At 41.8% G+C, this 13,087-nt stretch overlaps 1 protein-coding gene across 1 annotated transcript in view; it reads right to left on the reverse strand.

Annotated features, from left to right (window-relative positions):
- TTLL6 (tubulin tyrosine ligase like 6) overlaps positions 1-13,087 on the reverse strand; it is a 43,698-nt gene that overhangs the window by 17,742 nt on the left and 12,869 nt on the right. The window contains exons 6-10 of the mRNA XM_054995570.1: positions 10,952-11,108; positions 9,889-10,032; positions 7,032-7,117; positions 4,266-4,491; positions 1,940-2,121 (exon numbers count right to left, since the gene is read on the reverse strand). Of these exons, the coding sequence (XP_054851545.1) occupies positions 1,940-2,121; positions 4,266-4,491; positions 7,032-7,117; positions 9,889-10,032; positions 10,952-11,108 (795 nt within the window). The remainder of the gene's footprint in view (positions 1-1,939; positions 2,122-4,265; positions 4,492-7,031; positions 7,118-9,888; positions 10,033-10,951; positions 11,109-13,087) is intronic.

Raw genomic sequence — 13,087 nt, forward strand, 5'->3', positions numbered from 1 at the left:
TAAAAACCACCCAAGTAAAACTGTTAACAACCCCTGAGAAAATGTCCACAGTGGGAAATCTTTCCATTTTAAATTTTATGTTGCCATTTTGGGCCCCTGAATCAGATCTCGTTTTGCGCACAGGGATAAATGACGTTCAAAGGCAGAAGTGCTGCTCACAATAGCTTTGCATACTTGTTTGCTTATTTTAATAGACAGAAAATTTGGAAGCAAGTCAGAGTGTGTACAGTACCGTCCTACTCTTTCTTGCCTGTCTTCTCACCGAGGAAGAAAAGATTGAAAGGAAAGACCCACCATGCCATGTCCCCCTGCTGTACGGGAGCTCAGCCTCCCAACATCTCCTTAATTCTCTGATAGGGGAAGGTGAGATAAGCAGCAAAAAGCTGCCCAAAGTCCCTAGCTCTTGCTCTTCCTTTTGCTTGCCACAAGCTCTGCGTATATATGAGTGGGGACTTGAGCATATGACATCTTGAACATTCTAAGTGGAAAGCATGATAGAGCTCACATACGCTGTGGGTTGGATCCAGACAGCTTTTTCAGTCAACCTCACCCAATTCCCCTCCTTGCTACAAGGCCCCTGTCCAACACGGCTTTTGTCCATGTATGTCCTACAATCCCCTACACAACCTTTTTGGTGGCTAAAGAGGCACCCTTCCTTTTTCACCAGCAGAAGAAATGGTTGGATCCAGGTCTTCTGTCTGCACAAAATTCATTTCTGTTCCCTTCATTTTCTTGATATCCCTTTAGACTGTTGAAGAAACTCACTTAAATGATGGATAAAGAACTACACAACCTTTTAAAATGTCCTTTTAAAATTTGCTTATGCTGAAATGCTTAAATGTAAGATTAACAGTGTGCGCATTTCTGCATCAACTAGTTCCTTTCTGAACTAGCTGCTCTCGCTGCAACACTTACAGGTGATGTTTTGTTTTATTCCTGACCTCTGCTGAATGCTCTGAAGCTTTTTTAAAGTACCTAGAAAAATTAGGATGGCAGGGATACAAGCTGGGCTTGCTGCACAACTGTTCATGCTGCCATTAAAGCCCTCTGGACTGTTACTGGATTCTACAGCTCTAAACCCTTTCAGCTGTAACACATCATGTCTTTGACCAGAAACCTAAACCTGACTACTTCACAATTGTACCATAAGGATCCCTACCCCATCCTACATTTTTCAGTATATTCCACAAAAGTATATTAGTAAGGGGATGAGGGAAAATATGGCACAATTGCACCAATCCTACTATATTTTAAGAGATAAATAAATGCCAACCTGAATTTGTTGAAAGAAGAAAGTACACATCTGGAGAAAAACAGAGGAAGATAAAACTAAAGCAAAATGAGCCATGCTAAAGGGCTGTGCTGGCTTTGAACTATGTCCTTTCCCCTCTGTGTATGTTAGTTAATTGATTTGAATTTGCATCCTTTTTGGAGAAAGAAAAAAATAAAATTGGCTCGTTTAAATGCTGCACGTTTTTTCTGTGCTGTGATACAGTAATGAAACTTGTGAACACCAGGCCTGGATGCTATAATCTATAGAGTTTCCCACTACTTAGTGGTGAAGAGGTACTGTTGTAACATGAGGATAGGGAAAGGTTGTACTAGACATTATTAAGAGGAGAGGAACAATAGATGTGTGGCTGCCTCTTTTATCTAGCAGCAATCATGTATATGTTGCAGAATCTAATTCTGGCCTAAAGTGCCAACTACTGTGCTGTTCCCACTTGCTAATTCATTGTTTCTAGGACGTTTATCTTTCAATACTTCTCTGAGACTCCTATTTAAAGAGGAATACTGAGTAATGGGAAGTTGCTCCAAAAATGTAGCATTTTGCTCTGTGTAAAAGCCAAAAACAGAGCTGCAAATCCATTCCACTTTAAACATTTTGATAGGTGACTGATACATTCTCAATGTACACAGTCTCCAGAAGACCTCACACCTCGACTCTCGATTACGGCACTGCTTGAGAAGTCTCTCTTTTCCTCGTCGCCTCTCCTCTTCCAGGACTTTCCGCTTATCGCAAGCTCCTAAGTTTATCAGAACCAGTGTGTCGTGCAGGAGTTGGTCTTTCACTTCTTTATCAAGGCATGAATCGGTACAGAAGCTCGGAGAATGGTTCACCTGCAATAAAAGAAACTGAGCCTGTATGCATTCGCTACAATTTCAAACGTAAGAACTGGGGAAAGAAAAGTTTTGGAATACAAGACACACACAATACATACAGGGGACATAACCTGAACCCAAAATTTTTAAACTTTTAATGCCAAAAGCAAGGCTCCCATTTGCGAGAACATTCAGGGCATATTTCCACAACGATCAATAACTACAATTAGATTGTGTGTGTTTGTGTGTGTGTAAGTAAAAACAAGTGTATAGTATCTTTAATTATTCTGAATCATTCTTTTAAAGATTCCCCAATACTCAAACTTAAACAAATTCCCGACTTATTATAAGTACTTCCTGTTTGGTACTGACTGGAATTAAGCTGTCAATGAAGATTTCTTAACTGTAATTTTAATCATGGGCTTTTCGGGGGCTTCAAACTTGTTAGTTAATGTTTTTTTTTTAGCAGTACTAACATGAACTAGATTTTGTAATTAGATTTTGATGGCCAAAACTAGGCATAATTTAAGCAGTCTACGGAAGACCATGGTCAAGGAATGTATTTGGACAAAATACTTTTCGGAGGCAGACTATTAAAAATTCAAGATTTTTGCAAATGGGAGAATGGCAAATGGCTCAGTACAAAAACAGAACATATCCATGTTTGTTTACTCAAATAACATACGAAACAAATGGATTTGTCCTTTATTTACTGAAATAAGAGGTAAATAAAAAAGCGGTCATCTAAAGAAAAAATATATGCTGCACTAAACTGTATCCATTGAGAACATTGACTATTAAAGCACAACAAACTGGGACAAGAGAACTGATCTAAAGCGTTCTGATTATGGTTTGTCATTTCTTTTCATGTTGAAATATGCATCAAATAGAATGGATACTTTTATAGTTATAAAATTTCTATTTGGATTTGTAATGGAAATATTTTGAGGGGATTTTTGTCTTTTATGTATTTTTATCAGGTCAAAGTAATGAAAAAAACTTAAACAGATGTAGTAATGAATATTTGAATGAGTATTTTATTTGGTTGCTTTTATTCCTGTTGAATATTGATAGCTAACACTGATTATCTCCCTGATCCTTCAACTCAAGGAAGCTAAAAAAAAAACCTAAAGAAATGAGAACAATGGATAGACAAAGTTAAAGGTGGGGGAATACTTTTTAGTGCATAATCAGTCTAGAGCTAGTATGGTGTAGTGGTTAGAGTATAGGACTAGGATCTGGGAGACCCAGGGTTGAATACCTGCTCTGCGATGGAGATTTGATGAGTGATCTTGGACCAGTCACTTTCTGTCAGCACAACCTACCTCACAGGGTTGCTAAGATTTTCAGGGTGCAAGCTTTTGAGAGTCAGAGCTCCATTCTTCAGAGAACTCCGACTCTCAAAAGTTTACACTCTGAAAATCTTGTTGGGTCTCTGCAGTGCCACTGGACTTAAATCCTGCTGTTCTATTGAAGACCAACATGGCTACTCACAAGGTTGTTGTGACAGTAAAATGGAGGAGAGGAAAACAATGCTAGTTGTTTTGGGTCCTCATTGGGGAGACAGGCAGGGTATAAATGAAGTAAATAAATAAATACAAAACTCATCATGGCAGGAAATATAAAACCTGCCCTAAACAGCTTGAATTATATGAAGCCTACATCTGGCAGAAGGCAAAAGTACAACCTCTACTTCTAAAGAAAGGATGCTGCTTTGATTACCAAATATCGAAGATTAGGAACACAGGATGAGTGCTGCCACTGGGGCTCACTTGTGAACTTCTCTTGGGAATCCGGCTGATTGCTCTTCCAAGACAGAAAGATTAATTAGATAAATCATTGCAGATATCCGGCTTGGCAGTGTTCACCTTCTTACTCCAAGTAGGAGATTTATGCAGCCAATTGACTACCCTCCCAACTGAAGAGTCCAATGTATAGGACTACATATTTGAGGATTTTAAAAAAAAGACATTCCCTGTAGTCTAACACCCTCTGCTGGTCATCCATAAGACAGAAAGAGTTGCCACAGGGCTACGTTGGTGAGGAAAGCAACAAACTAACAGAAGGAGCAGAGGTTAGAGTAGATGGATACAAAGTGAAGAGAAGGGAAGAAACAGTTTCTGAATATAAGAAAAGGGATGTTCGCTTTGTACGAAACATACCTCAAGCAACCATGGTTTGAGTTTGCGATCCAGTAAAATATCAAAACCCAAAATCTCAAAGCAAGCACTTCCCATGGTGTGGTTGGGGAAACAGGTGAGATAGTTATGCTTGATGACAGGATAGGCTGATAACAGGGTTTTAACCACCACCTCTTCAATGTCCTTCCATATTGATTCTGTTTCATAGCCATTTTCCACCATGTGCTTATTAAAGGTAGATAGCTTCCTTTAAAAATGCAGGGTGAGGGGAGAAAAAAGAAGACACTCTCGTTGAAGGACTTACACTTTTATGCAAACTGTTTTTAAGCACATCATTTTAATTCAAGAGCAGTCATAAACAATAAGCAGTCATATTGTTCCATTTCACATACATTAATCTTGAATATCTACCAATCTTCAAGACCATATTTCCTATCACTAAAATAGATTTGAATGCCTGTAATGGCCAGAAGCAAGGCCAAAGAAAGTGTGCAAAAATATACCCTTTTTGCCACTCTTTAACCATCCAGATTATGAATACGTAAAAGCGGATATGATCAAGGGAGGGGGTTAAAGAGGAGAACTAATCTGCAGTGGTTACTTCCACAAAGGGATGATTCCCTGTTGGGCAGTAGCATTTGCAGCAGCAATAGAAGTTCCACATGGGCATATTATTTGTGGTATCTCCTTGTTCCTGCCATTTCCCCATGCCTCCGTTGCCAGAGTGCTTTTTGCTGGCCTTTAAAAAAAAGGTAAATAGCTATAGTGTTATGATACTATGGTATTATACCTATTACTGTATAAAGCCGGCAAATAAAATAAGACCGGTGTTGAGCGTAGGAAGAGGTAGCAGGCACAAGGGGATATGCAGGAAAAATGGCATCAGGTGAGGGGGAGGAGGTTTGGAAATCTGCACCTGCATATTCACTTTATGAGCAACTCCGCTTAGACCTTGATCTTTCCAGAAAGAGAACAAAGCAGACGTGGGAAACACCGGAGCAACTAGGAGAAACCATGAGAGGAGAACAGTTGGAGCATGACATTTTGTGAATGCTCTGAGAATGCCCGCTCCTGTTTGAGAGCCAGGACAAATCAAACCCTCCAAGTGGAAGCAGCCTGTGTGATCTTGAACATTCCTCCTGCAGATTCCCCAGGAACAAAATGTTAACATTATTATTTGACCCTAAAGAAGATGGACAAAACACAGAGGAGTGATGGAGCATGGCTGACCCATATGGGAATGGCGGATAACGTACAGAAAGCATTTTCCATAGGGGGATAGGGTACAAAGCATAGATTTGAGTGAATTTCTTTTTCTGAGGCCTGGTCTAGATGTACTGAAGAATTAGGCAGCAGAATTCTAAGGGGATGGAATAGATTTTACCATTTTAGGCCGCAGGTGAGGGTGTTACATTTTTATTGTTCCCTCATGTAAACGTTTGAAAAAAGCACATAAAGGAAAAGAGTTTTATCCTTGCTTTTCATACTCAGTGCTGCTTTCTACTTACAGAGGATTATTATTGTAGGGGAACTTTGAAAATACAGTCCCTTACCTGTAGTCTGAAATGATCCAGCCCAATCTACCCCCTCTGCACTCTGTCACCTCATTATCACATCATTCTCCTGCTAGGGAGACCTTAGGCCTTTACTTGAAGTGTGACGAAACCCATGGCACTTCTGAGGCACTAAAAATTAATTTCATAAAATCCGTATCGTGCTAGGAATAGCTCTACATAGTAATAATAATAACTGCACATATACCACTCTTCCAGATAGAATAGTGCCTCATCCAGAGCGGTGAACAAGTTAGTGTTATTATTATCCCTGCAATACAGCTGGGGAGCTGGGGCTGAGAGGAGTGGCTGACCCAAGGCTACCTACTGAGCTCATAGCAGTAGTGAGATTTGAACCAGTAGAGTGCTGATTTGCAGCCAAACCACTTAACCACTGTGATTGCCTTTCTCTAATACAAAGATTTGAAAACTGAATTCCAAAGCTATCTTTCTCTCCCTCCGCCTCCCCAGGACTGGGTCCAATAGTACAGCTAACTGCAAGAACAGAAACTGAGCAGATAGTGATCTGAGGGGGGAAATATTGTAGAGCATTGAAGGGGGTCTCTCAGCCAGGGAACCTCTGCTCTAATGAATCCTCCTGCTTTTTTATTCATCTGCCACACTGCAGACCCCATTTTGGACAGCAGCGTGGCACTGCAGTGTCAAGGCTAGCCAGTACTGCTGCTATTTGATCCTCTTACCCAGAAAGCACACTAATGCTAAGGAAAAGCATGCAGAGTAAACCAAGTCTTTGCCGCAGTGGGCAAAATGCTGCAGAAGAGTGGCAGCCAGCAGATTAATAAGGTGTTGGTGATCAACAGCAACAACAAAAAATAATGCCAAAGAGAGTTGCGGGGGTGGGGGGGGAATCAAGATGACGATAATTAGATTGAACTGACCGTTCGATGCAAGATTTAGAGAGGTGGCTAATTAGGCTCACCGAAAACAATAAAAACAGAGGGCGGCAATCCAGCAGTTCCATTTGCAACAAATTCATTTGTATTTCCTTTAGGGGGGGATAAATCCAGGCTTCTCTCGTCTGCTCCAGGTCCCCTGCTGTTACTCATCTGAGCTTTTTAAATGATTTATTTCACCTAATGATAGAGATGGCACCACGTGCCAGCTGAATTTAGAGAAATGTTTCCTAACCACGTATGAAATGGCCGTAAAGATTCACAACAACAGGCCCACCAGCATACCACCAGCTGTGATTATTTTGGAAAACATTCTGTACCTCTTGCTACCAGAATCTTCGTCTCGTACAAAATTAGCGCTGTGCTTGTTAATTGAATAATTAGTCAGGTGCATGCAGACGTTGTCCTGTAAATAATTAAACAAACAAGCAGGTTATGAGGCCAGAGAGATTTCAGCCTCCCTTCTGTTCCTTCAGAATTGGAGGGCAGGGTGGCACCTATACCTTATGGTATGAACTAGGCAGTTTTTTAAATCTAAGAGTCCTTCAATTTCCTTCTGCAATAATTCTGAATAAATTACACCAGGAAAATAACATCAGAATCATAGATTTGAAAGGGATATTGAGGCCATCCAATCTGCACAAGCACTTCATAAAACTCAGGTGTTAGAGCCAAAAACAAAACAAACCCTACTTATAGTGAATCTGAAGACTACTGGCTGGAGTTTTTCTTTAAGAACAAAAGAAAGAAGTGTAAGCTGTACACAGACATTGCTAACTAGCTGCATTGTCAGATTTCCTTATGGCCATCTAACTACATGTTCTATTCAAGCTCCATCTAGACATTATAAAGTTCTTGTGTTTGCTGGGGGAACAACACGAGGACTTTGTATCACACATGAGATAAGAGTTTGGTGCTTCCGAGACACACTTTTGAGTCTGCAACCCCAGGGCACAGGGAGAAACGGCTTTAGCCTCCTGCCAAACTGTTTTCACACTTGCAAATCATCCCATGGAATTACTGGCTCCACTATGAAAGTTATGTGTAGCCACATAAGTAGCATGATTTTTACAACATAGAGAATAGCGGTTCCCTAGGGCAGCACGAAGACACAAAAACAACTGGGGGGAGGGGAGGGCCACAGCCATTTCTCCCTGCATCTGTGACCACAAACAGAAAAGAGTTGGTGTGTATCTGGAAAACATACAGGGTTGCCAAACTCCAGGTGGCTCCTGGAGATCTGGAATTACAACTGATCCCCAGACCACATAGATCAGTTCCCCTGGAGAAAATGGCTGCTTTAGAGGGGGTACTCTATGGCATTATACTCTGCTGAGGTACCTACCCTCCACAAACCCCATTCTCCCCAGGCTCTACCCCAAAACCTCCAGGGATTTCCCAACCTGGAATTGGCAACCCTAGAGGCACAAAACTCCCATCGCACTTGCACTTGCAGTGCAAAGTTCCCCAACAAACAAGAGGATTTTGCAAAGTATAGATGGAACCTCAGATAAGTGTTAACAATGGAAACACAAATTAGGAATCCAGCAGGGGTCAAGGCATCTGGGGAGTTATCTGGAAAGGAGAAGCAGCAAATGAAGAAAGGGTTAAACACATCCCCAGGGCTTCTCTGATCCTCAAAAGCTCCCGTTGTGCTCTTACATCTGAATGTACAGCTCAGCCGTTACAGTACTTCTGTTCACTCCTTGGCTCACTGAGAGCCCAAATTTGCAATTACCATAAACCAAAAAATCCACATGGTAACTGTTATGTCCTGTAAGCCTCTCCACCAAACTCATATATGCAATAATGTTCATTTATTTACTTCATTTATACTCCATCTTTCTCCCCAATGGGGCCCCAAAGTAGTTCACATCGTTCTCCTTTCCTCCATTTTATCCTCACAACAGCCCTGTGGAGTAGCTTAGGCTGACAGAGAGTGACTGGCCCAAGGGTACCCAGCAAGCTTCCATTTCAAGAATGGGAATTCCAACTTGGGTCTCACAGATCCTACTACAATACTCTAACCACTACTTTGCATTGGCTCTCTAATGTAAGATATAACTATAGACTGCAAATAAAGGGGTGAATTGCTGAAGAAGATGGGCCCTTTACTTCCATCCCTGGCACTAGACCCACAGCCCGGGGAATCTCTCCGTTTACCTGTCTTCCTCTCCCTCTGGTAGTTGCTTTTTCAAGATGCAAACCCCCTCCTAACCACAAACCCAACTGGGCAATAGCCTTGCCCACTTTCCTGGAACATGCAGAGAGTACCACATTGGGGAATGGTGCTCAGAAGAGCCACAGGTGGCATGTCAAAGAGCCAGATGAGGCTCCTTAGCCTCTGAGTGAATATCACTGTTTAGAGACAACCATAACAAATTAAAATACAATCCCTTTTAAAGTTAGCTGTAGCCCTGTACACAATGTTTCAATAAATGTGTACATCTGTTTATAAGAAACAGCCTAAGCGTGTTTATTTTACAAATGAAAATGGGATGAATATCTGGATAAATGTTCTGCTGTAATCTGCCTTGGGTTTCAGTAAGAAAGTATATGTAGCATAAATAAATTAAATAAACAAATAAACATAACGTGAACTACTCAACACGTATTTTAAAAACTCAAGTGTACATTATATCCAGATTGTACATATATTCACTGTAATTTGTGAACAGGGTTTCTGTAGACAGTGATTGCTGTGTTGGTTCAAAAGGCAGAAGACAAAAGGTAAGTGAAATTCAAATTAGAGTGACATAGAATTTTTTAGTTGCACATGATTCTATATCCCCCTGACCTCTGCCTTTATGTTGAACCTTTCTCTCTCATGTGAAACCACAGAAATTGTAGGGTTGCTGCAGTCTCCTCTAGTATTGCACACAGAAGAATGCTGTGTACAGCCCCAAGCAATATAGAGACTCCCCTTTTTTTGGTATGACTTCCCATGGAGTAGATTTGTATCAAAGCAAATATCTGGATGTGTAATATCCTGGCCTGTGTGTATGCTGGTCTATGACCATACGAGCGAACGAGCGAGCGAGCGAGCGAGAGAGAGAGAGAGAGAGAGAGAGACCAAAGCAATGGCACCTAAAGTTCCCACTTCAGCTGTTCAAGGAAAAATATCTGAAGCCATCACCTTTTTAAATTCCACAGTTTACTTTACTAAGATTTGCTCACCAAGTTGCTGATTGATGGGTCTGAGTAAGTGGATGTTGCAAAACGTGCAAGGCCTTCTTTATAAATATATACCCGCAGTGGATCACACGATGTAACCAGCACATAAACTCTCAGATCAAACTTGAATCCATCAATAATAAAAGGCTTCGGGAAAGGAAGAGAAAACAGAATTATTGTCATATTTGCAACAAGCACCTAAGGGACTGAAGAAACCTAATAAATCTGGAGAGTACAACGTCCCCTAGAAGGTTATATGCAAGCCAAGTTTTTAAGACTAGCTTCATGTAGCCTCCTGAGATGAAACCTGCATGTAGTTTTGGACCTGGGGAGGGGCACCTAAATGATCTGCAGAGCCTGTGTACATAAACGAATGATGGACAACAGCCTCTACTCAACCCCATCCATACAGCATGTTCAAACCAGACAGGCAAGCACAGAGGGGCATTTTCAGTGGCTGTTCCACAACTGTGGAAACTGTTTTCCTCTGGAGCTTCATCAAAACAAATCTGAGCTTGTTTTGAAGACATGTGAGACCTGTCAGTTCTTGGACTTGATTCAGCCGCCTACTTCACATCATCATGTGGTCCATTCAACCTCGAGTTTCCTGACTCACAGCTCCCTTATCCTTCTGAAACCCTTCTTATCACTTTCCTAGGATTTCTATTTCCCATTCCTTTGCTCCCTCAGTCACTTTCTCCCTGTGGTCCTGATGCAAATTGGGCCAATGCAGTGCTTTTACAAGCAGTAATCACCAGGATTCACAGCTGCAATGTGGCTGCCAGTCACCTGCCCCCCGCCCCCATTCATTCCACCTTCCCAAACTTTGACTCCCTGGTTCACCAGCTGCACAGTTCCTCCTGTATCTTGCTATTGTGTGTGAATTTGCCCCCACCCCCCACACTCACTCACTCACTCCCTCCCTTCATAATAGCTTTGCATTCTTTGACTACCTAAATCTTTCCCTTCCATAGCAGAGTGCTTGTAAACATCTGCAATGTTGCAGCTCCCGATGACTAGAGTACCGCAGGTGACCCATTTTAAACCTCAAATGAAAGTGGAGTACCTTTGAGATATATAGCTGGCAGATCATATCTTCTTCTGGTTTGATATCTTTCACAGATCTTGTGACATAGATGCCTCTGCCTTGACAGCCAGAGTCCGGCTTACAGATGAAGGTCTTATGTTTTTTTGATCTGCTGTAAGCCTGTAATTCTCCATAACTGCAATGGGATTGAAAAAAGGGAGACATTTCACCAACAATGTTGTTATACTTCAAGTGGACAGCTTTCATTTTTTATCTCTTCTTCCCAGGATGGGGGACGGGACACAATATGATACCAGATAGCCACATTCTGTGGCCACTGAAGGGACACATTACATGTTGCAGGCCTTTTCCACATGGGCGATTTTAACGAAGCTGAAGTTGGTTCCCAGTTCCTTATTCGCAAAGACAAAGACAAATATTGTGGGGAAATTGAAAAGCTCTGCACCCCAAAATGAAGTTTGGAGGGGCACATATCATACACCTACAGATTCAGCAGACTCAGCCCTCTAAGTGGATCTATACTGGGTCATCTTACAAGGCCCGGTTCTTGAGCTAACAGCTTCAAAGTAGGATGCCCCCAGGACAAGTCAATAAGCAGAAAGGGGGGCAGCTGCAGCAGAAAAATTTTTTTGGATCACCCCAAATCACACAACTTTGAAATCCAGAGACTGTCACCTACAAGAGGACATGTGCTGGTGCTGATCCAGTCTCTGGTTCTGGAGCTAAAGCCTCCTATTTGGACTACCTCCAAGAACCTTCTATTAGACATTGCTGGGAATAAGGAACTGTGGAAAATAAATGCCTTCTGTGCCCCAAAACAATCTTTGGATCACCCCAAATCACACAGCCCCGAACTCCAAACAGGAGGCCTTAGCTCCAGAACCAGAGACTGGATCAGTACCAGCACATCCTCTTGCAGGGGGCAGTCTCTGGAGTTCAGGGCTGTGTGATTTGGGGTGATCCAAAGATTGTTTTGGGGCAGAGGGCTTTTATTTCCCCAGTTCCTTATTCACAGCAATGTCTAATAGAAGGTTCTTGAAGCAGTCCAAATAGGAGGCTTTAGCTCCAGAACCAGAGACTGGATCAGCACCAGCACATGTCCTCTTGTAGGTGACAGTCTCTGGTGTTCAAAGTTTGTGATTTGGGGTGATCCAATTTTTTTTTCTGCTGCAACCGCCCCCCTTTCTTCTTACTGATTTGTTCTGGGGGCACCCTACTTTGAAGCTGTTAGCTCAAGAACCGGGCCTTGTAAGATGACCCAGTATAGATCCACTTAGAGGGCTGAGTCTGCCGAATCTGTAGATGTATGATATGTGCCCCTCCAAACTTCATTTTGGGGTGCAGAGCTTTTCAATTTCCCCACAATATTTGTCTTTGTCTTTGCGAATAAGGAACTAGGAACTGCAAATAAAGAACTGGGAACCAACTTCAGCTTTGTACGATTTTGCTGGTTCTGGCATCACTTTGGATTTATTTCCAAATTCCACACACTTAACTCCCCCTTCAAATTTCACTGCAGCATTTTCAAAGATTCTTTTTGAATTTTCTGCCCAATGTTTTTCTTGATGTGGTTTCAAGTTGGCTTTTTCAATCATGCATAATTTTCCTTTCATTTTTTCCCTTTTCCCTTTCATTTTTCCCCCCTCTGCCCTTTGTTTTGCCCTCCTACACCCTCTGCAGGACACTTCTCACTGAATGGTCTCTCCCTCCTTCTCTCAGCTCCTCCTCCACTTTCTCCCTCCTCCTCCCCTCCTTTCCTAAAACATGTCTTTTTTAAAAAAGAAAACTTAATGACGTTACAATATCGCAATGTTATTGTTACTGCATTGTGTCAGTTTGCCCCACTAGTGCTGGACTCCTAGCTCTGGGTAAGCCTAGGCCGAGTGCTCCAGTTGAACCATGGGATAGAGGAGGGAGTAATAAATCATAAACAAAAATGTCTACTTGAAGCATGGCTGTCACGCATTGGAGGATTTTTAAAAAACCTAACAAAATGATGTTATAACATCTTAACAATATAATGATAAGGTTACTTTGTGTTGTGGTTACATGGATCTCTTTTAGGTTTTCAAAGATTAGCTATGAGGGACCATAGACTCTACTGCCATTGCTATAAGTATGATCCTAGTGGTAGTTCCTATGTCGTTTAATATG

This window comes from Eublepharis macularius, chromosome 12 (genome assembly GCF_028583425.1).
Source record: "Eublepharis macularius isolate TG4126 chromosome 12, MPM_Emac_v1.0, whole genome shotgun sequence".
In the NCBI taxonomy this organism is placed as follows: Eukaryota; Metazoa; Chordata; class Lepidosauria; order Squamata; family Eublepharidae; genus Eublepharis; species Eublepharis macularius.